The following is a 23,931-nucleotide window of genomic DNA, read 5'->3' on the forward strand; positions in this document are numbered from 1 at the left end:
TCATGACATTGGATGTGATGATGATTTCTTGGACATGACACCAAGAGCACAAGCTACAAAAGGAAAAATACACTGGACTGCATGAAAATGAGAGTTTTGTGCATCAAAGTACACTGGTATGGTCTAAATGTTTGCGTTCCCTCAAAATTCACATGTTGAAATCCTGACCCCCAAGGTGATTGTATTAGGAGGTGGGGCCTCTGGGATATGATGAGATCATCAAGGCAGAGCCCTCATGAATGAGATTACTGTCCTGATTATAAAAGGGACTCCAGAGACAGCCCTCATCCCTACTGCCATGTAAGGACACTACAGAAAGAGGGCCGGCCATCTATGTACCAGGAAGAGGGCTCTCACCATCCACTGAATCTGCCAGCACCTTGATCTTGGACTCCCCAGCCTCCAGAACTGTGAGAAATAAATTTCCTTTGTTTATGAACTACCTAGTTTGCAGTATTTTGTTATAGTGGCCTGAATAGACTAAGACAGACACTGTTAATAGAACTAAAAGGCAACTCACGGGAGAAAATATTTCCAGATCACTTATCTGATAAAGGATTAACATCCAGAATACATAAAGAACTCCTATATATTGCTGTTGACAACAAAAAACACCCCAATTCAAAAATGGGCAAAGGAATTGAATAGATATTTCTCCAAAGAAGATATGCGAATGGCCATGAAGCAATGAAAAGACACTCATCACTAATCATTAAGGAAATGCATATCAAAACCACAATGTGATACCACCTCACACCTGTTAGAATGGTTATTATTAAAACAAACAAAACAAAACAGAAACAAAATGAAACAGAAAAAAAACAAGTGTTGGCAAGGATGTGGAACAATTGAAACCCTTGCGCGTGGCTGGCAGAAATGTAAAATGGTGCAGCCACCACAGAAAACGGTATGGCCGTTCTTCAAAAAATTCAACATAAAAGTATCACTTCACCCAGTAATTCTACTTCTGGTTATATACCCAAAAAGATTCAAAGCAGAGATTTGAATAGATATTTGTACATCCATGTTCACAGCAGCATTATTCACAATAGCCAAAAGGTAGAAAAGAAAGCAAATGTCCATCAGATGAATGGAAAAACAAAATACGGTATATACCTACAAAGGAATATTTTTCAGCCTTGAAAAGGAGGGAAATTCTGGTGAACTTTGAAGAAATTATGCTAAATGAAATAAACGAGACACAAAAGGACAAATACTGTACGATCCCATTGATATTATATACCGAGAGTCGTCAAAGTCATAGAAGCACAAAGTAGAAGGGTGGTTCCAGGGACTGCGAAGGGAAGGAATGGAGAGTTGGTTACTGGGCACAGAGTTTCCATTTGGGAAAATGAAAAGGTTCTGGAGATAGATGGTGAAGATGGTTGCACACAATGTGAATGTGCCTAATGTCTCTGAACTGTACATTTAAAAATGGTTAAAATGGTAAATTTTGTTTTGCATATTTTACCACAATAAAAAAAATAAACATAGAATAGAAAGTGATAAATGCTAAAAAGGCACAAGTAACCTTTCCCTAGGGTTTTCTTCAGACATGGTATCTAAGATTTCAATCCTATTTCCACCCTGATTCTTCTTACCCGCCTGCCCACATCTGCTTTATTTGTCCTTATCACCATCTAATATTCTATAAATTTAACTTTATTTTTATTGTCTGCTTTCCTCCTTAGAATGTAAGCTCCATAAAGGTAGAAATCTTTGCCTAATTTATTCACTGCTTTATCTGCAGTGACTCGAACACACAGTAAATGTTCAGTAAACATTTGTTGAATGAGTAGACGAAGTGTTGAGGCAATTGAAAAGAAAGAAAAATAATTAACTGGGGCACCTGGTTGGCTCAGTCCATTGACCATCCGACTTAGGGTCAGGTCACGATCTCACGCCTCATGGGTTCAAGCCTCATGTGGGGCTATGTGCTGACAGCTCAGAGCCTGGAGCCTGCTTCGGATTCTGTGTGTCTCTCTCTGTCCCTCCCCCGACTTGTGCTGTGTCTCTGTCTCTCTCTCTCTCAAAAATGAATAAACATTAAAAAAAAAAAAAAAGAAAAAGAATTTACTGAGCAGTTAAAGGAAATACTCGAAGAGAACAGGGAATTAAATGTACTTTTCAGGATGAGCGGGATTTGAATTCATGAAAGGCACAAGTGATTTGCCCATCACAATGGCAAAAAGAGAAAATAACAGAGCCTGTTAAGTGTTGGCTGGGGGCAGGGAACTAGTAATCTCAAACAGTGTTGATAGGAACATACGTTGACACAGCAATTTGGATAGAATTTTGGTGGGGTCTATTAAATTTAAAATACACAATGTCTAGGACCCAGCAACCTCACTTCTTTGCATCTTTCATAGAAAAATTCTTAGACATGTGCACAGAGGAGGAAAACTGAAGCACAGCAAGATTAAGTAACTTGATCAGGGTCATCTCATAATTGACATGAGGGTTAAAAGTTAATCTAGCAGGCATTTAGAAAAACACCTGGCACATAATAAGCACTATTAATTGTATTTTCCCATGCATTTTCTGTATAAACCTTGTATGCTTTTGCTTAATGGGATCATAATGCTTTGTTTTCCAATTTGTGAATAATTTATACATTAAGGATATTAAATTTGTCACATGTTGGAAATATTTTTCAGTTGGTTGTATGCTTTTTATTCTGTTCACATTGTTACTGTATGATGACATCATAAAATCTTTATGTAGTCAATTCTATTAATTATTTATAATTTTATATATAGCTAGTTTATATATAAGGTAGAAACTATAAAACCAATTTCATGTAACAATAAATACTCAAGAAAAGAGGTATCAGTGGGACAACTGCTATATGAACTTCAAACACTTTGGGTCCTGGGGCTCTTCTTAATTACTATAGTGCAACAATTCTGCAAAAAACATAGGCAGGCATATATTACAAAACCACAAATAATAAACATGGGTCCAGGAGAAAGGAATGCACACTTCCCATTGAAAGATTTAAAAAACATGCTTTTTAAATGCTCTAAAGTTTCTTCAGAGAAGCTTGTAGAATTATATTAACTTACTCATGGTTTCCTTTAAAACAATATTCTAGTTCTCATACAATTTTCAGAACATTTGGCCAATATACAGATCAGATAACCAACTGTGAAAGAGAGAGAGAGAGAGAGAGAGAGAGAGAGAGAGAGAGAGAGAGAACTGAAAAGACACTGAGTCCCTGTGCCCATCTTTCCCACCCTACCTAGAGTCAATCAAGCCACACTGCCTTCCTGGAGCCTGCCCCAATCCCAGCACTCTACACAGTTAGTTACTTGTTTGTTTCCCCCAGTAACCTCCTAAGGGCAGAGAAAGAGCCTTGCTAGACCTGTGTAGGGCCTGGCATATAATTGTTTCCCAATGAATACTGGAGAATAAATGATAATAAACTCATTAGCAAATAAACATGATTTCAACAAAAAGCCAGCTCTGATTTTTAGCTCCAAAGACAAGTCAGGTATATTTGAAATAAATCATAAATTAAAATCAACTTTAGCTAGAAATGAAAAAACCTGTTGAATGAGAAAAAAACAACGTTGAGCTGGGAAAAACGAGAAAACAAAATAACCCAAACTGTTTAAACACACTGAACTTTAGCAAAAGATCTATTTCACAATTTATTGCTAACGGTTTTTCTAGTCTTGCAAAACTAATGGGAAAATCAGTTCAAATGAGAAAAAGGAATGTTGGGTTGTGTAAATAATACTGTTTAAACATAAAACATGTGAATGCCAGGCCTTTGCCCCACTGGTTGGCTGACTACACCGTTAAATCAACTTTTCAAGTCATAGTTAGATAGCTAAGCTGATAAAAGTAGTTTTGGAGATAATGTGTATAAAAGTTGAAATTCTAGAGGTTAAAAACCACCTATATGGCTAAAGGGCTTCCCAAAAGGTTGTTACAAATTGTAAACTCACTAGTAAACTATGGAAACACTTTTCCCATATACTTTTGATATTTTGGGAGGTTACTAAGTCTTAATTGTTAATTTTAACACAAAAGTGTCACCTTTGTTTTAATTTGCCTTTATTCCTGGGAGGCTCAATTTTCTTCTTTGTCTGTTCCAGGTACTTTTCCTGATGTTTAAAGAATGTGAGTGACAAAACAAAGATCCCTGTCATCTAGCAGGGGAGACAGACACTACACAAGAAACACAACAGGTAAAGTTGCATGTAAGAAAACAGTTAATTTAATAGGGAAAAAAAGGAAAGCAGAGTAAGGGGCATGGGGAATGCTGGATGGCGAAGCTTGGGGCATTATCATTATGTCATATTAAATAAGATGATAAAAGGGACAGGGTAGGTTTCACTAAGAAGATGAAATTCGAACAAAGATTGTAGTAGGTGAAGGAGAGGGCAGATATCTACCTACAGAAGAGTGTTTCAGGGAGAGAACAAAAGACCCAGTTGGGAGTGGATCTGGCCAGTTCGAGGGAGAGTAAGGGGGCCAGTGCAGCGGGAGCACAGTGAAGTCAGGGAATTATGTAGCTAATAAAGTCAGAAAAGTAATGAGGAGGAAGGAGGAAGGGCATTGTAAAGACTTGGGATTTTACTGACTGAAGTGGGGAGCCATTACAGAGTTTTGAGTGTAAACGAACTGACCTGGGTATTGTAGTTAAAATAGACTTTTAGGAGGTAAGAGTAGAAACATGATGGGCACATAAATGGGTGACTGTGGTGGCAGAGATGGAGACTAGGCATGAGCTTGCAGTAGAACAGTAAGGCTGTTCTAGCTACCATCACCTCTGAATATCCAAACTGCCAGAAAGATTAGTGTTTAATTCTTGGTATGGTACTCTTCTCTGAAGGATCAACCAGGCAGTTGGTGGCAAGTTGACTGTCTTGGGCCCTGTGCATACCGGGGGTCAATTTGTTCTCATAAGAATAAACATGTATTCTTGGTATACGTTTACATCTCCTGCCAGCAGAGCTTTAGCCTGTAGCATTGTACAGGAGTTTACAGAGCACCTGATCCATAAACACGGAACCTCCATGCATCATAGCATCCAACCAGTGACCCACTTCGTACTGGAGGTCTAGGAGTGATCTCATGATCATAGGACCCATTGGTCTTTTCATATACCACCCTCTGCAGAGGAGCCAACCGAGAGAGCAATGGAATGACTTGCTGATGGTACAACTGAAGTAACATCTCAGACGGAATACTGTGCAAGAACAGGGTTTCATTCTCCAGAATGCAATCTATACACTGAATCAGAGAAGCCTATAGGGCACTGTTTCCCCAGTAGGAAGACTATTTGGGTCCAGGAACCAAGGTAGGGAAGCAGGAGTGGTCCCATTTACCAATCCCAGTGACCTACTGGGTACCTTTCTGCCCCCTGGAGGGCCACCCTACAGAAGCAATGACCTTGTAATAAAGAGCACTACCAACCACAAAGAATAAATTCCCTAACTTCACTCTCTTTGCTCACTCCTATCTCCTGCAGGGACTCCCCAGGAAGTCAGTTGTGGTAGTCCACATAGGTCAGCCTTCTTGGAGCCAATTGCTGAGGAAAGAAGAGGGAAGAAAGAATGATGGGAGGAAAAGGAATGAAAGGTATCCGGCACATTCTCTATAGCAACTCTACTTTTCTGAACACTATTGATCCTCTTCATGTGCTTTTTGTTTTTATTTCTTTTAATTTTTTAAAGTTTATTTATTAGTTTTGAAAGAGAGCATGCGCGAGTAGGGGAGGCTCAGAGAGAGAAGGAGAAAATCCCAAGCAGGCTCCTCTGTCAGCGCACAGCCCAATGTGGGGCTCGAACACATGAACTGTGAGATCATGCCTGGGCCTAAATCAAGAGCTGGATACTTAACTGACTGAGCCACGCAGGTGCCCCAAACCTCTTCATATGTTTTTTAAAAAATAGCACTTATCACCTGATTGTAGATATCTTTGATTTTTAGTTCTTTATCTATTATCCCACTAGAATATAAACTCCATGAGGGCAGGGACTTTGTTTTGTTCCCTATTGTATCCACAGCACCCAGAACAGTTCCTGGCATGGAGAGAGTCTCAACAACTATTTGCTGAATGAATAGCTTGAAGTCTGGCATTTTTGCCCTAAGTCAGCAGTTGCTCAATCTCTGCTTGCTCATCTACTTCTCTGAAATCATTTGACTGACTTCCAAAAATGAAAGCAAAATTAACAACCTTGTTATCAAGTATTTGGAATTAACAACTCCTACCCATCTTTTTATCCTGCACAATATCTCTTGAAGAAGGCCTTTATCCTACAAGGCCTTACTCATGAGCAAACTCACCTCAGTGGCCTTTGCAGGGACAGTTGGGGAGTGAGGTCCTATCATCTATCATGTGAACTGTGGGACTCTGAGTAAAGGCAACTACATCTTCCAAGGAGGCATACAGTCTGTCCAACCTGTGCTATTGGGCCAAGAGTGGTTATGCCTGGCATACAGTTTTTCCAGAAATTAAAAGAAAACAAAAACAACCTTTTATCTGAACACTGGACTTTAGAAAATGTATCAGGTGAATCTTTCAATTGGCATTTAAAATCTACTGTTGCCACAACTATTTGAAAGAATATATTCTCATATATGTATCTAGAAAATTTCTAAAGACCCTCAAAACGGTGGTTATTTCTAGATATTTCTAGAATATTTCTAAATCAATATTTCTAAATATCTATTTATTTTGCCACAAGCAAAAGATTTTTTAAAAAATATACTCCAATATATGGAGAGGCATTTCTCACTGCACTTTTACTTCAGATGGATAACAGTAGTTGTAGCAGGAAAGGTTTTAATTATAACAAATAAATACAATAAATAAAAGTATAATAAATTTAATATAATAAAAGGTTATGTTATAATAGCAGTAAGTTATAACTTCATATTATAAGTGAATGAAATTTATAAGAAAATATAAAAAAACTACAATAAATTATAAAATGTTTTCACAGGCTTTCTTACAACTATTTAAATTTCAACTAAAATGACTGTTAACTAAAGTTCCTTCACCATTTTTTTCAGCCAATGCATATTGAGCATTCACACTGCACTATACTTTAAAGATACCATTATGAGCAAGATTGACACCACACCTGGCCTCATGGAGCTTACAAATGAGTTGGGAGTCAGTCAACATACACTACTGAGCACCTACTGTGTTCCAGGCACTGTTCTAGGTGCTTGGGAAAGACCATGAGTAAGGCAAATGAGTTCCTGCCCCTAAAATACAGAGATGGGAAGCGAGTAGTATTGTGAGACAGGCCATAAACAGGTTGAAAAATAATAATTTCAAGTAGGTCCATGAAAAAATTTAAGCCAGGGTAATGTTGCACCTATCTCACGTAGTTTTGTTGGGGCCCAAATGAAATTATCCACATAAACAGAGTAGGATGGAGCCTCACCTAGAGGGTTATTATACGTTTATTATAGATCATTGCAGTTTTTGGAGAAATGCTCTCCAAGGAAGTAAAATAGGACCTGCAACCTGAATGATGAAAAGGAGTTAGCCATTCAAAGATGTAGGAAGACAGTTTCAGGCTGAAGTGACCATTACTGCAAACTGCAGAGGTGAGAACCAGCTTAGCCTGCTTGGAGCATGAGAGAAAGCTGGTGCAGAGGGATGGCAGTGAATAAGCCAGAGACAGAAGAAAAGAGATGAGGCCAGAGAATCTGGCAGGACTCAGATCATGGGAATTCTTAAAAGCCAGGTAAAGAGTTTGAATTTTATTCTCAAGTGTAATTAGGTATTAAGAATAGATGTGAGGGGTGCCCGGGCGGCTCAGTTGGTTAAGCATCCGACTTTGGCTCAGGTCATGATCTCACAGTTCGTGAGTTCAAACCTCACATCAGGCTCTGTGCTGACAGCTCAGAGCCTGGAGCCTGCTTCGTATTGTGTCTCCCTCTCTCTGCCTCTCTCTCTCTCAAAAATAAATAAACATAAAAAAAAGAATAGATGTGACATGATTTGATTTACAGTTGAAAAGACTACTCTGATTGCTGGGGAGGCTAATGGGGAAAAGAATAGAAGTGGACAGACCAGTTGAGAGGCAGGTGAAAGATAATGACGGATTAGCCTAAGGCTGTACAATTAGAAATGGTAAAAATGGCTGACTTTGGGATACAATTTGGAGAATAAAGTTGACAGGACTCGATAATGGATTAGATATGGTAGATGGGAAGACAGGAACAAAGGAGAGATTTACCAGGGATGATGACTAGATTTTTGACCTGAGCACCTGGGTAGATACTGGTATCGTGAACTAAAATGGGGGAAGACTGGGAGAAAAGCAGGTTTCAGGGGAAAGAGAGGTCCAGACAAAAATCAATGGTTCTGTTTGGTTGTGATAGTCTTCAGAAGGTTGTTATACTCTAAGTGAAGATACTGTTTAGGCAATTGGCTAACTCTGTCTACACCAAAGGGGACAGGTCCAAGCTGGAGGTATTTCAAAACAAAGGACAAGATAAGATCACCTGGTGACCAACAGTGGATATACAGGAATACAGACGGCAGAGGATTAGATATTGAATTACAATACAAGGAGATACGTGCTGTGAAAGGGGAAATGCCAGGTCAGTGGAGAAGGAAGTTGGTCAGGGAAAGAAAGTTCCATGGAAGAATTATATCTGAGCGCTAAGATCCAAGAAAAACCAAGCAGGGACATTATATCAGTCAGAATCATGGCACAGAGATGTAATTTGCAACTGGCCACATGGTTAGTGGTATAACTGTTATTTTCCTTTATACTTGAACCACTTTATGTCAAATGTGTACCTTACTGAGAGCAGCCGGACACCTGGAGCAAGTTCTCTGGAGTTATTCTGCTTGGGTTCAAATGCTGCATCTGTCACTTACTAGGTGGGTGACTCCAGGCACATTACTCAGCATCTCTGCACTCCACTTTTCTTATCTGTAAATGAGCATACTACAAATAGCTAACTACTAAGGTGATGCTTACTATGCTCCTTGTACTAAGTTTTTACATACGTTATTCAACACCCCCCTCCAAAATCAATGGAGTTGAGTTATTATTATCTGTGCCTTACTGATGAGGGACTGGAAGCACATTTACCCATTCCAATATTTATCGTGTGCCTGCTGTCAGGCACGTTTCTTCACACATCGGTTAACACAACAAAATCCTCGCTTTTGTGCAGTTTCAGTCTGGGGTTTGAGGAAAAGAACGATGATAAACTTAATAAATATGTATATTATCTAGTAATTATAAGATGATAAATGCTATAGAGATAACAGGATAATAAAGCTAGTGTAGTTACGGTTTTCAGCCGAGTATTAGGGTAGACCTCACTGGGAAGGTGACTTTTGAGCAAAGGTTTGAAGGAGGCGAGACAGTGAGCCGCCACTCAAGCATCTGGGTAAAGAGGACTCAGGAGCGGGCACAAGTGCAAAGGCAGGCTCTCAGGCAGGAGCACGTGCCTAGTACCCACCAACCACCCGAGCGCAAGGGAGAGGAGGGAGACGTGGTGAAAAGCAAGGGCTATGTATCCAGTTGCAAGCAGTCTGACTTCTGGGTGACAGCAGCCACTGGACAGTTCCGCCCAGAGGAGTGAAAGAACTTGACCTCCTACATCGGTCCTTCTATTTACCCCCAAGGTCCACCCAGGCAGTGTGGCACAGGGGTCTGCGCTCTCAGGAGTAAAGGATCAGAGTCGTCACCACAGTGGCTCATCCACACGGCAAGCGCCCAGTAAGCGCCGGCCCAGTACCGTGGTTAACACGATCCTTTCACTCAAACCCCGCCTCAACCTACCGCCCTCCTGTTCCCCAGCTCCAGAGCTCGGCTTCCACTTAGCGCGGTCTCCACGTAGCGCTTCCCCGGCTACGGATTGCGCAACTCAGGCAGCCGGGAGGAGCCTGGACGTAGGCGGAGCAGCGACCGGCGGGAGAACGCCCCGGGTGCAGACGCCACAAGGAAGCCCCGACAGCCCTCGAGACGCCCACTGACTGCGCCTGCGCACGCTCGATCCAGGCCGCCGACATTCCAGAGCCGCAATCCGTCCAACCCCAATTCCGGGGCGGAGTTCTTGGCTGCGCCTGCGCAGAGCCTCGCCGCACCCTACGCCTGCGTGCTTAGCCAGCCCGGCCCCATCCCCCAGATTTTTTCGGGTGGGGGAGGGGGCGCGTCTAGGCGAGTCACGTTGATGGCGGCCACCAGCTTGTGGTGAGCTAGCGGATTCTCTGCTTGTCTCGCAGACCCCTCGTGCCTCTTGGACTCAGTGGCTGGCGCCGGGCGCGTGAGGAAGCACGGCGGCCCAAACTCTCGGGGAAGGCCGCAGTCGCGGAGGCAGCGGCGCGGCCCGGGCCCAGGGCTGGGGGAGAGGCCGCTCCGCAGGGCGAATGTGACAAGCCCCCACCCCCACCGCCTTCCTCCCGAGTGCGCTAGGAGCGCGGGCGACCCCGGGGCCCCGCCAGGCCACAGACCCCGCCCAGCGGCCAGCACCCGGAGCAGGCCCGGCAGCGGAGCTGCGCGGCGGCACCATGCTGGTCACCCTGAAGACCCTCCAGCAGCAGACCTTCAAGATCGACATAGACCCCGACGAGACGGTGCGAGCGGTGGGGAGCGCGGGGCCCGGGCAGGGCGGGGGCGGCCGCGCGCGGGCCTCGGGGAGCGCTAGGGGGCCGCCGGGCCTGAGCGGGGGGCGGTGCGGCGGTTCTGTGTGCTGGGCCTGGGCTTCAGCTCCGAGCAGGGCCCGGCAGAGCGCCCGATCGAAGAGAGCCCTCAGCACACCCGGGAGCGCGCAGCGAGCGTGGGGCTCGAGCTCCGGGAGCTGGTTAAGGCCTGAGGACTCAGGGCCGCGGCGGCGTGCGGCCCACGCGAGCCTTCGGAGTTGGCCGCAGGCTTTGTGGCAGGAGTAAGGGGAAGCAGTGGCCGAACGCCGAGGCCCTGGTGGCAGATGGCGTGGAGCACACGGCCGCCGGGCACAGGAGGCCTGGGCCCGGGAGCTCTCGGTAGTGGGGCCAGAGGGGGAGGGGAGGTCAAGGCCTCCTCGGTGATGGAGCCGGGCTCTCTGGGTGCTTAGGTGCGGGAGGGAGTTGTAGGCGTCGCCACTACCCCTGCTCGGACCTGGTTAGGCGCTAAGGTCTAGGAGGTGGTAACTGAAGATAATGAGCCTTTTAAAAAAAGCTATCAGGTTCCGTCAGCCGCAGAGCGAAAGGTGAGTGGTGAAAATGAATTATTTGCCTCTTCTCCAGAACTGGTAATCCTTTTATTTGCATATACTATCGTGAATCGTTTAGCCGCAGTTCTCCCGCCACCAAGCCCGCACCCATACGTAATTCGCACTTCCAGGCCTGTGTGGTGGTGAAGATTTTTTGCGTTAGAGCCCTTCAAATCCAGGCTCACACTCCACTCCAGGTTAAGGACTCCTCTGTGGTAGAAGTCTTCTAATGTAGGTATTGGAAACCCTGCACCCTTTCCCCGACCCCCAAATAACAATTTCAGGGAAGAAAAAAAGAAAATAAAAACTTTGAATCTCTTCTGTCGTCAAACCCACGAACACTTCGAAAGTCCACGTGGTAAATTCTCGTGCCATCGTCTGTATTTGTGACTGCAAGATGTCAGTACAACTTTATGCCAAGAATCTAAAAACGCCACCGGTGTAAATCTATTGCTTTTGTTTTTGAATTGTGGTTCCTTTACACCATTAAGATTGACATGTTAAGTTTAAACCAGCTACTTTTTAACAATCTATATTTAAAAAAATAGTTGATTCTATTTTTGGTGGAGATCAGGGTTCTTGGTGTTAAATAGACCAGTGCCATTTGTGCCTCTAACTTATTTGCTATGTACCTGCCTTTCGGAGATGTGAGGATATAATGGTATTTAATTGGTGGTTAGTAAATGAAATCGATCATTAGCAATGGCTGTCTTTGGGTGAGGATATAGTGTTAAGTTTTACCTGTCTTACTTAACGTGAAGTTTTCTGCATCTTCAATTATTTAAGAAACATAGTTTCCAATCTTTGTGGAATTGTGGCACAAAATAATTTTATTTCAATAATATGTAGAAGTATGCTTTGTGATAAATTCTTAAAGTACAGGAGATAGCAATTATAGATGAGTAACTTTTCAGTATCCTGAGTAACTGACAACACCCTGTGGATTGATATTACTAATAAAAGTCAGATTTTTCTTGAATGTTTCTTTATGGCTTAGTGTGTACTAGTAAGTTAAAGGATGAAAGTTAAAGTGCAGCTGTCTGTTTAACGCTTTCAGACAAAACTTTTTATAAAATGTCTATTTGAATTTGGTTCTTTGCAGTAATACTGGTGCCACAGGAACTTTACCAGTTTGTAATGTTCTGAATTAGTTCCAGAATTATTGAAGCCTCAAGGAGGTTTTTGTAAATATCTGTGGATTAATTGAAGTTATGCCCTGACTTTCTATAGCTCTACTGGCTGTTCTGTAAGATTTGTAGGCATTTTGTGCATTAATTATTTTAGAGCCAATATTGTTTTTGTATATATTCTTAACTATATTTGCTGTTTACCAGTTTATTTACAAGGGAATGTCTTATGTTACACGAATTATAAATATACGCTTCTAAAAGCATATTTTTAGAAAGTTCATTGTCATGGAGATTGGCTTTTTCAGCTTTTTGTTGCTATTTTTCTAAATATAATTGTGTTACTATTTATATAAATATAAAAACTAGCATTGTTTGGAGCAAGAAATGAAAACATTTAATCGTTGATGTGGAGCATTTACATTAACATGATTTGTAGGATTTCTTTCTTTTCTTTTTTTTAAGATTTCATTTTTAGGTAATCTTTACACCCAGTGTGAAGCTTGAACTTACAACCCCAAGATCAAGAGTCCTGTGCTCCACCAATTGAGCCAGCCAGGAACCCCTTGTAGGATTTCATTTTAGTGGATTTAAATTTCAGAAATGTTTATAGTGATTTTTTTTAATATCTATATATTTTTAATTTTTTTAAATGTTTATTTTTGAGAAAGAGAGTACAACCAGGGGAAGAGCAGAGAGAGGGAGACACAGAATCCAAAGCAGGCTCCAGGCTCTAGGCTCTGAGCTGTCAGCACAGAGCCTGATACGGGCTTGAACAAACCTTGAGATCACCTGAGCCGAAGTCGGCTGCCTAACCACCCAGATGCCCCTGATATCTATTTTTGATACAGTATTTGAGTAGAATTACTGTAAGGAAAGAAAGGATGAATGTTCTATTAATATAGGGAGACTCTAAGTGTCCTGTTTCTAATTTGTGGTGAAAACTAGGTAACCGGGGATATTAGAAATAGATTTTTTAATAAAGCAGAGAAAACAGGATTTTAGTGAGACCTGTAAGGAGATCCACATAAAATGAACAGTTTTTGCTCTCTGAGACTTGTGTTTTGGCTATTCAAAGGTTTGCCGTTGTTTGATGTTTATCTAGAAGGAATTAAGAAAATTAAGTAACTTCAAGTGGCCAATATAGAAAGTCTTAAGAGTTTGAGATGTGCAAGAACAAAAATAAAGGAAAAAAAAGGACTGGGATATAGGAATCATGAGAGTGATTCATTTGTTGAACATCTATATGTTTAGTGGTCTTTGAGTGGCAGCATTGGAGGAATACAGGCACGTTGGGACAGGGTCGGTCTGGGTCTTCTGGGAGCCTTGCTGACGTAGTGGCTCAATAGCTATAGAGTAGGAGATGTACAAAGTGGAAAAAGGAACAGGATTTGTTTTTAAATTGTTTGTGTTTGCTTTAGTTTTTGAATGCTGAAACTCCTCTCCCTCTTTTTATTTTAATCACAAATTTTTTTTTTAACATTTGTTTATTATTGAGAGACAGACACAGAGTGTGAGCAGGGGAGGGGCAGAGAGAGGGGGAGACACAGAATCTGAAGCAGGTTCCAGGCTCTGAGCTGTCAGCACAGAGCCCAAACCTGGGCTTGAAGTCACAAACTGCGGGATCATGACCTGAGCGGAAGTCGGATGCTTAACCGACTTAGCCACCCAGGCGTTCCTCCTCTCCATCTTTTTTAACCGCCAAAATTTTCTTGACACTTAATCAGCCATTTTGTACCATTTGTTTGACCGTTACCATGCACTGCCTTTAGTGTTAACCAGTGCAAAACAATCTTTTTATTATCATGATAGTAATGCATCCCTTATAAAATATTCAGACAAGATAGAAACAAAATGAGTAGGTTGGATGAGAAGACCATTGCTAAAAGAGAATATTCTTAATTATGTGAAGTTTTGTTTTAAAGAGATGATTTACTGTAAAAAAAAAAATAGAAATTAGCATTCTGAGATGTCTAATAGACTGCTACTTGTATAAAATTCTTTATAATTTTGAAAGTTGGTGGGGCGCCTGGGTGGCTCAGTTGGTTAAGTGTCCGAATTTGGCTCAGGTCATGAGCTCACGGTTTGTGGGTTCCAGCCCCATGTCAGACTCTCTGCTGTCAGTGCGGAGCCTGCTTCAGATCCTCTGTCTCCCTCTCTCTCTGCCCCTTCCCCATTTGGGCTCTGTCAAAAATAAATAAACGTTAGAAAACAACTTCTTTTGAAATTTGGTCATGTGATGGACATTTAGAGGAAAATGGAATACAGTTTTTTTTTAAAGCTCAGATCCAAAGTCACTTAGTTTTTTCTGTTTCGCTATTACTTCAACCCATTGCTTTAACTTGAAAAACCCTTTTGCTATTACTTCAACCCAACCCGGAACAGGTAGATTAGAACAAAACTTGAAATGATTGTAATACGTTGCAGATCTTATTGTATCTGAAAATGATGACAAGAAAGAATATGTGATATACAGATTTAATCCTTCAATATGCTAACCCTGTCACTGTTTGTGTGCTTTGAATAACTGGAAAAAAAAATAATAAGTCTGACATGAAACTTTAAATGAAGAAGCTAAAATGCGATATTAACACATCAAAGCTGTGTATATACATTGGAAGTTTTGGACAAGAAAATTGTAAAGATAAAACAGTTTTAATTAGTGTAGACTGCACACTTAGCGTATTGTACAGTAATCTACAAAGAATTACCTTGCTTTGTGGTTTATTTGTATAATGTTGGTGATTATGCTGTAAAATGCTGTTTTGTACTTGTATAGTATATGGTATTTGTTAGACATCATTTATTAGCAACTTGTTCCTATTGCAGTTTATTACCTGTTAATATGGTTGTGCTGGAGATAGTACTTTATTATAGACGTTTCCTAGATTATTAAAACAAGAAGAATAAATGTATTAAAATACTGTATCACAGAGATGAAATTAAGATTTGTTGGCATATTGGTAAATCACAGTACTGGAAGTACCTGGGAAATCTGGTATGGTTTCTGCCAGAATTTTGCTCTTCCTATACCAAGCACATAGTAGGCATTTAGTAAACATCTTTTGAATGAGCTGAATACATTCTTCTAGTGAACTATCAAGTTAGTGATCCCCCAATGTTTGTGTGTTGATTTATCTAATATTTGTTGAGCACTTTAAATATCTTGTCCTACTGTTACAGTACATATTTTATAATGGAACAAATCCATTTAAAAACAAATTTTAATAACCAGATAATGCTAAGAGCTATATAGAGAATTGAAATAGGATGAGGTAATATGATAGTACATGACTGGGTGGCTACTTTTAAATTGACTAGTCACAGAAGGCCTTTTTGAATACAGTGACATTTAAACTGAGATCTGAATAATAATTACTCCCATGGAGAAGAGAGTTTTCTGTGGGGAAAGACCTTTTAAGAGTGTGTTTTGGGAATCAAAAAAGGCCTGTATGCTGATCTGGTAGGTGAGGGGAAGGGAGGTAATAGATCTGAGTTAGGCAAGGGGCCAGAGCCTGTAGGACTTTGTCCTAAGGCAGGGGTTTTCAAGGTAAAATAGGAAGAAGCCTTTAGGGGATTGTAGGCAGAGGAGAAAAATTATTTCTTTTATGATTTTAAAGGTTACTTTGCTGTATGGAAAATGGATAGTAGGATGAGCAAGAGTGAAAGCACGGAGATCAGTTAGGCTTGTACAGTAGTCTTAAACAGGGTTTTGACCTGTTTAAGATATGAAAAGTGAATGGATTTGAGATATGTTTGGGAGAGTAGATATGAAAGAATTTTTGATGGGTTGGAATGGGGAAAATTGAGGATTAAACTTAGATTTAGGTTGTATAAATTATGTGAATACTTGTGTTCTTTTCTCACATGTGGAGGGCTGGGAGAGGAGCAGGTTTGGGGTTGCGGTGGGAATTTAAGATTTAAGTTTAAGATGCTTATTAAACATTAAAGAAGAAGGGTGCCTGTGTGGCTCAGTCGGTTAAACATCCTACTCTTGATCTTGGCTTAGGTCGTGATCTTTCACAGTTGTTGGGATTGAACCCCACAACGGGCTCTGCACTGAGTGTGGAGCCTCCTTGGGATTCTCTCTCTCTCTCTCTCTCTCTCTCTCTCTCTCTCTCTCTCTCTGCCCCTCTTCCAGTTGCGCGAGCGCATTCTCTCTCTTGCTCTCTCTTTCTCAAATAACATTTAAACATTAAAAAAAAAAAAACTTTCAAGTAGAGATGGCAAGGAGATTTGTAATGAACCTCTGTCCCAGAGAAAAGTTTTGGTTAGAGATAGACACCTAACAATAGGCAGCATATGTGGTTGACTTCAATCCGTGGGACTGGATGAGATTATCTAGCAGTCTTTTTCAATGCCTATTCCTTCTGAAAAATGAACCCTAAATTATCCACTATATGTAATTAATAGTATGCTTCTAGAATTGAAGAACCATGGTGAGAAGGTTGCTAGGTAATAGGATGGGTCCTGGGGTTGAAGTCGGTTTAGAATTGAAGATTTCACGTGGAGATTGGATAGTGAAGAGTCAGTCAAGGAGCAATCTTTGAGGTAGGAAGAATCCAAGAAAAAATGTTTCAAGAAGGAGGAAAGGATCAAATGTGTCTGATGCTTGAGAATTCAAAAGAGACATGCCCTTTGGTTTTGGCAGCTTGTAGTTCATTAATGACCCTGACAAATAATCTCCATGCAGTGTTGGAGCCAAAACTTATGTTTGAGTAGATTGAGAAATGAATGGGAGATGAGGAAGTGTAGATAGTAGCTATGGACATATATTGTTATTTTGACATTGTCATTTTTCCTGATGTAGCTGCTTTTATCTCTGTGTTAAAAACGTGTGAAAGTTATCATAGTTCTGAGCTCCACAGCATATGGTAGACATATTTTAAAACCCCACACTAGAATTGTGGAAAATATGTAACAGTGTATGATTTAAAAAGAAGAAATGAAGGCCAATGTGATTAGTAACTTGCTGCCATCACACAGTCAATGGCTCTGGTAGTTTCAGTATATATGTATCTTGCCTGTACCCTGGTCTTGTGATCCGTAATGTCTCATCTGGTGATCTTTCCTTCTGCTCCCTCAATTATTCAGTCCCATGACTGGTAATTAGATCTTATTACCAGTAACAAACTTCCTCCATCCCTAGTAATCTGTTTTTAGTTTCCTACTTTACCTTTCCTCTGATTCTAGTTCTTGATGAGACCTATAATTCATTTGATCCATACTTCTCTTTGCTGGCCTTCCCTTCGTGTTATTGCTTCCACTCTTGCCCAGCTAAAATAGGGTCAGTGATTATAATCACTTTCTTGCAAGGGTCAGCATAGCATATCTCTGGAACCAGACTGCCTGAATTTCAATCCTGGCTGTACCACTTGCTCTGTGACCTTGGGCAAGTTACCCAGTTATGTGCCTGTTTCCTCAGCTTAAAATGAGGGTACTGCCACTGGAAGTACTAACCTCATATGGTTGTTTGGAAGGTTTTATGATTTTGAGATCATACACAGTGCTTAGAACTGTGGCTGTGCCTGGCAACGTGGTCCCACTCTCACTTCATTGTTTGTGCTCGGAAAACCCCAGATGTGATTAAATTCAGTTCTGTTGTGCTTACACCTGTGTAGCTAGAAGACACATAGCCACATTGATTTGTCTCACCTAAAATTCATGAACGTTAACCTTCGTTGGGCCCTTTTACTGCCTGGTAGTACTCTCCACTAGTCCGTCCATTCACTCTTCTGCTGTCATAGGCAGATTTCATATACTATCCTTATTTTCAGCTGATGACCCCAGATTTAAGATTTTGTTGAGAATATAGAAACAATTGGAACAGAAGAACTTTTGCAGAATCCTACCAGAACTACCTACTTCTTCTAGTCTCCTTTTGTTGTGGGCAGCTATCTATGGTGGATGGTGCTGAGGCTAGTCCTACTTTTCCACAGCATTTTGGTTGCTCTACTTCGCCTGTGAAGGGCCCACTCCCAGTTCAGCTTTTCTCTTCTGCCTCATTGATTTTTCCATTGTAGAATGTTTGTTTTCCCAATTTTAATAAAACTCTCCCTTGTCTCCACGTCCCTCTTTAGCTACTGCCTCGTTTCCCTGCTGCTCTTTATAGCAAAAACTTAATGGTAACTCTTGAGTCTGTTTACTTGTTTTTACATTTTGCTCTCTTTCAAATACATCACAGCACTGCTAGTCTAGGGAAGAGTCCCCCCCCCCCCCCCACTTTGTAGTTATCCTGTGTCCTTGAGCACTTAAATCTCTTTTCTCATTAGTAAAATAGAAGTAATAACTTCCCTGCCTTCCTTGTAGAGTTGATGTGAAAATCAAAAGAGATCACGGATCTGAAAATCTTTAGCGAATTGTGAAATTAGAAATAAATGCGTGCAGTTTTTTTCAACAAATTGTGCTTTCATCGGTTTTCCATTATTTTGATCACTGTTTTTACTGTCTTTTTTTACAAAAAGTTTGTGTGAATGTGGTATCCTCGGACTGGGTCAGCTTGATGTGATCGGCAGTTTCGAACAGTTTTTAAGAGCAGTGTTCTGCTTTCTTTAGTTTGGAAATTATGAGATGGTTTGATAGGTAATGTATAAAATTTCTGTTGCTTTTGGAAAGAAATGTGCTAAATTTGAGCTTGCCGTAGCACAGTGAATTCTGCTGAAGGACACCACACCATCTGTTCCCTATAAGTTTCCCTATGTAGTTTCTCCAAGAGCTAATTTTATACTGAATGAACTTTATAAACCTTTTATACATTACATAAACCTTTTCTAGGAGAGGAGGTAGACTGGCCACAAATGACTAATACGTATGAACAGATCCTAAATACTTCAAACAGGTAGATAAAAATTATTTGTCACTCCCTCCTCTCCCCTTCACACTTTTGGGTAAATTAGGTAGGTGACTTTTTTTGTAGTGTATTAGATTCATTCTCTGCCTATATAGAAACTTTAAAAGTTTACAGGTATCTTGAGAGTTTCTGTTTTTCTACTTAATCAGTTTTCAGAGTGTGTTGGTTTTAATCTCGTTGAAATCATATTGTTAGGAATATATTTTAGAATAGATTAATTAAATTGGCATGAATAGTTGGAGTAGCTTAAATATCATAGTTTGTATGGGAAGAATAGGTTCTGAACTTCAAATTATATTTAAAATCATAGCCTTTTGGATCATAACCCTATTTGAGAATTGATTGCCTTTATATACTGTCTGTTCATTATTTTATTTTATTTTTTATTTTTTTAAATTTACATCCAAATTAGTTAGCATATAGTGCAACAATGATTTCAGGGGTAGATTCCTTAGTGGCCCTTACCCATTTAGCCCATCCCCCCTCCCACAACCCCTCCAGTAACCCTCTGTTTGTTCTCCATATTTATGAGGCTCTTCTGTTTTGTCCCCTCCCTGTTTTTATATTATTTTTGTTTCCCTTCCCTTATGTTCATCTGTTTTGTCTCTTAAAGTCCTCATATGAGTGAAGTCATAGGATTTTTGTCTTTCTCTGACTAATTTCACTTAGCATAATACCCTCCAGTTCCATCCACGTAGTTGCAAACAGCAAGGTTTCATTCTTTTTCATTGCCGGTAATACTCCATTGTGTGTGTGTGTGTGTGTGTGTGTGTGTGTGTGTGTGTGTGTGTGTGTGTGTGTATACACCACATCTTCTTTATCCATTCATTCATCAATGGACATGTGAGCCGTTTCCATACTTTGGCTATTGTTGATAGTACGGCTATAAACATGGGGGTGCGCGTGTCCCTTTGAAACAGCACACCTATATCCCTTGGATAAATGCCTAGTAGTGCAATTGCTGGGTCATAGGGTAGTTCTAGTTTTAGTTTTTTGAGGAGTCTCCATACTGTTTTCTAGAGTGGCTGCACCAATTGCATTCCCATGTTCATACATTATTAATACTGTACTCTCAGTAATAAAAAAAAAAATCTCTTTACTTTTGCTACATTCTTTTATTCCTTGGGTCCAGTGGGAAGATTTTTCCTATTGCACTAGTCAACTGACTTTTTTATCATCAAATCTATCTTTAGAATTCGCAGAAATATATTTTGGGGAGAGGAATCCAGAAAATACTCCTTGGTGCCTATGCTAGTTTCCCAAATGGAAGGATACCACTTAAGGAATCAAAAGGAAAAAGAAAACCAAAAACATTGCCCACATAGATGCACACAATCTATGAAATCCTTTTGTAAACATATTTAGGTTTGGGACTCTTTCCTTTTGCTAATGTTAATTGCCAAATTTTGGTTGCTCTTATTTTTCGAAATTTAAGTAGGTATTAGAGTACCGCCTTAGACTTTTTTTTTTTTTTTTTTAAGTAATCTCTACACCCAGCGTGGGGTTCAAACTCAAGACATCAATATCATAAGTTGCATGCTCTACCAACTGAGCTGGCTGGGCACTCTAGAATTTTCTTTTTTAGTGCAGACTCCTCAAAATTGCAGTATATTCTTCTGTGATATTAGTAAGCAGTGGTTGTTTCCCTTAAATTACTAACATAATCTAGGCTTGTTATAGTTACTAAAGTATATAAAAAAGTAGAAGCCTTTATGCCCCTGGTCCAAATAACCACTATAGACTCTATTTGCTGCTAGACAGGTTTTTTTTACCTATGTGTAATATATAAACATAATTTCACTATGTTCTTAAAAATCACTTGCTTAGCAACTAGCTTTTCCCCTTTATAGGTAATTATAAATACGTCATTCATTCATATATGCATGTATTCAGTGAGTACCTTGCACGTATAGCATTGTTCTTGTATTGCATTGTATTTAGATGAATGCATCTGCAGTAATATATTTTACCATTGATGAATGTTTAGGGTTGTTTTCAGTGTTAGGAACAGTAGTGTAGAACACATAACTTGTTCATGTATCTTTAAAGTGTTTTTGTAAACATCTCTTCAGCATTGATTTCCAGATGCAGAACTGCTGGATCAAAGGAACTCAAATTTGCCTGCATTAGCTCTCACAAATATCAACATTTGTTGTTGTTCTCAAATATCAGCTTCCACAGTAGCACTAGCCAGGATTCAAATAGGAGATGAGGCACAGATTAAATTGAGTTAAATATTGGGAAGCTCTTGATATACTGCCTGGCATGTGCTAAGTACATAGCATCCATGAGCTGTTGTTATTCATTCAGCCTCTGTACTTCAGGGCTACCCATTAAAGCTTGCATAAGTCTTTTTACAGTATATGTAATTATAACACTAATAAGGAAAATATATTGTAATATTGAGGAAACTGGATTATAATAAATATTCAGTTGCTAACCCAATCAACAAGCTACAGTCCTAGAAATCTTGTGCGAAAGTGCCATGTAAGAAGACTGACATGCCAAAAAAAAAAAAAAAAAGACTGACATGCAAAACGACATGGGGATATAATTTATAAAACATTTTTATATTTGAAACTTACAACTTAAGTTTGTTGGATGAAAATGACTATTTTTAATGGTTGTTGGCCTGAACTAAGGTAGTACCATGGGATGCAAAGTAATGTTCACACTGGGAAATAATTAGATGGTAAGTTGGAACCACTGGATGAATGAATGATTTGATGTGAGGAACGTGGAAGAAGAGACAAGCATCTCATGGGGATGGGATGAAACAGGATAATTGATCAGATTTTATGTTGGCACTTTTTAATAGACTATTGTGATTGTCAACCATGTTTAATGTTAGATACAGAGTATGTTTTTCCTTTAAGATGCACACAATTTCATAAGAGAAAAAGAAGTATGTGGCTAGGAAAAAAGTTTGATTTCTTGATTGTCAACCATGCTTTGTTGATAGTTGAGTTGATGATAAACTTCCATTCATTTTTTTTTAATGTTTATTTATTTTTGAGAGAGACAGAGCGCGAGCAGGGGAGGGGCAAAGAGAGAGGAAGACACAGAATCCTAAGCAGGCTCCAGGCTCTGAGCTGTCAGCACAGCCAGGCGGGGCTCGAACTCATGGACCGCGAGATTATGACCTGAGCCAAAGTTGGCTGCTTAACTGACTGAGCCACCCAGCCGCCCCAATAAATTTCCATTCTTTATTTAGGGAGAAATAAACATCAAAATGAAAGTTTAGTCCCTCCTTCTTGTTTATTATTAGCCTTGGATAGGGTGGCCTTGGTTATTTATTGGAACTGTAGTGCTCCATTATAGATCCATCTTGTTTACTGCTTATTGAAAGAGCATTGGCATGGGACTCAGCACAGTTAGTAGAGGAGTCACAACTGCATCTGTTGCTTGCCATACCTTCCCAAAAGAAACCATGTAGAGAGGTGCTGCCTCCTCTTTTTGTTTGTTTGTTTGTTTGTTTTTGGTAATATCCAGAAAGAAGGCCTTTCTTTATAAGCTGTTTTAAAGTGTGTTCCATTTGATTGGGTTAGGGAAGGTTTAGACAAACTAGATGTCTAGAACCCATCTGCAGTAAACACATTATGGTTGAAATGCCTATACTAGGATATCTAGTAAAAGTATCCAGTAGAGAGTTGGGTCTGTATGACTAAAGATAAGGAGAGGATTTCACAAATTAGTGAACAGAGAGATTGGAGGAAATCCTGAGGAGTATGGCCTTATGGAAGCCAAAGGAAGACAGTGTGAAGAGGAGAGACAGGTCAGGTAAGGTAGTGAAGGACTAAGAAGTATCTAGTTATGGTTTTGCTGAATTTAGAGATACTGGTAAGAACAGTCTTAATGGAATCCTTAGCATAGGGAGAAAAACAAGTAGCAGAATTGGGAATAAAGTCCATGCTTCTGTCAGCACTACATTGCATTCTTGAGTAATCGGTGTGGGGTTACTAGTATTACAATGTGTGTAGTTAATTTTTTTTTTTTTTTTTGAAAAATGCCTGAGACTAAGGGGAGGAGACTATAGCTAGCAAGAAATAATGGAGGGTTGTGAAGTTTTTGTTTTGTTTTAAAGATGATAGAAAATTGGGTCTGTTTAAGTGTGAATGGAAGTGAACTGGCCTTGAAGGAGAGGGTGAAAATACAGCTGGGGGAGGGTGGGAAACAAAGAATCTAGCAAGGTATTGAAGAACACTGGATGGAGAACCAAGGAACAAGTGAAAAGGATTAGATTTGAAAGCGAGGGATGCCTCTTTCATTTAATAGGAAGAAAGGAGGGGCACCTGGGTGGCTCAGTCTGTTAAGCAGCCGACTTCGGCTCAGGTTATGATCTCGCGGTCCGTGAGTTCGAGCCCCGCGTCGGGCTCTGTGTTGACAGCTCAGTGCTGGAGCCTCCTTCAGAGTCTGTGTCTCCCTCTCTATCTACCCCTCCTCCACTCACACTCTGTCTCTCTCTCTCTCAAAAATGAATAGATGTTCAAAAATTTTTTTAATAGGAAGGAAGGAGATTAGGTGGATCTGGATGCAAAAAAAGAAAGTATGTCGCTTTGGTGGCAGAAGGTGGAGGATGGGTCCCTCTGATATCTGCTGATTTTTGTCTTTGTTTTTAATTTGGGGAGGAGGGGCAGAGAGAGAGTCCCCAGCATACTCCTGCATGGAGCCCAAAGTGGGGTTTGATCTCATGAACTGTGAGATCATGACCTGATCCAAAATCAAGAGTCAGAAGTTTAACTGACCGAGCCACCTGGGCGCCCTTGATAT

General features: G+C 40.4%; 1 protein-coding gene and 1 long non-coding RNA gene across 2 annotated transcripts in view; one reads left to right on the top strand and one right to left on the bottom strand.

Moving 5' to 3' along the window:
* Positions 1 to 9,962, bottom strand: part of LOC111557522 — a 44,255-nt gene extending 34,293 nt beyond the window's left edge. The window contains exon 1 of the long non-coding RNA XR_002737608.2: positions 9,777 to 9,962. This is a non-coding gene — a long non-coding RNA (uncharacterized LOC111557522). The remainder of the gene's footprint in view (positions 1 to 9,776) is intronic.
* Positions 9,963 to 10,158: 196 nt separating this feature from the next.
* Positions 10,159 to 23,931, top strand: part of RAD23B (RAD23 homolog B, nucleotide excision repair protein) — a 47,424-nt gene continuing 33,651 nt past the window's right edge. The window contains exon 1 of the mRNA XM_003995729.6: positions 10,159 to 10,570. Within this exon, the coding sequence (XP_003995778.1) occupies positions 10,505 to 10,570 (66 nt within the window). The 5' untranslated portion in view covers positions 10,159 to 10,504. The remainder of the gene's footprint in view (positions 10,571 to 23,931) is intronic.

Source organism: Felis catus, chromosome D4, assembly GCF_018350175.1.
Source record: "Felis catus isolate Fca126 chromosome D4, F.catus_Fca126_mat1.0, whole genome shotgun sequence".
NCBI classification, from domain to species: Eukaryota; Metazoa; Chordata; class Mammalia; order Carnivora; family Felidae; genus Felis; species Felis catus.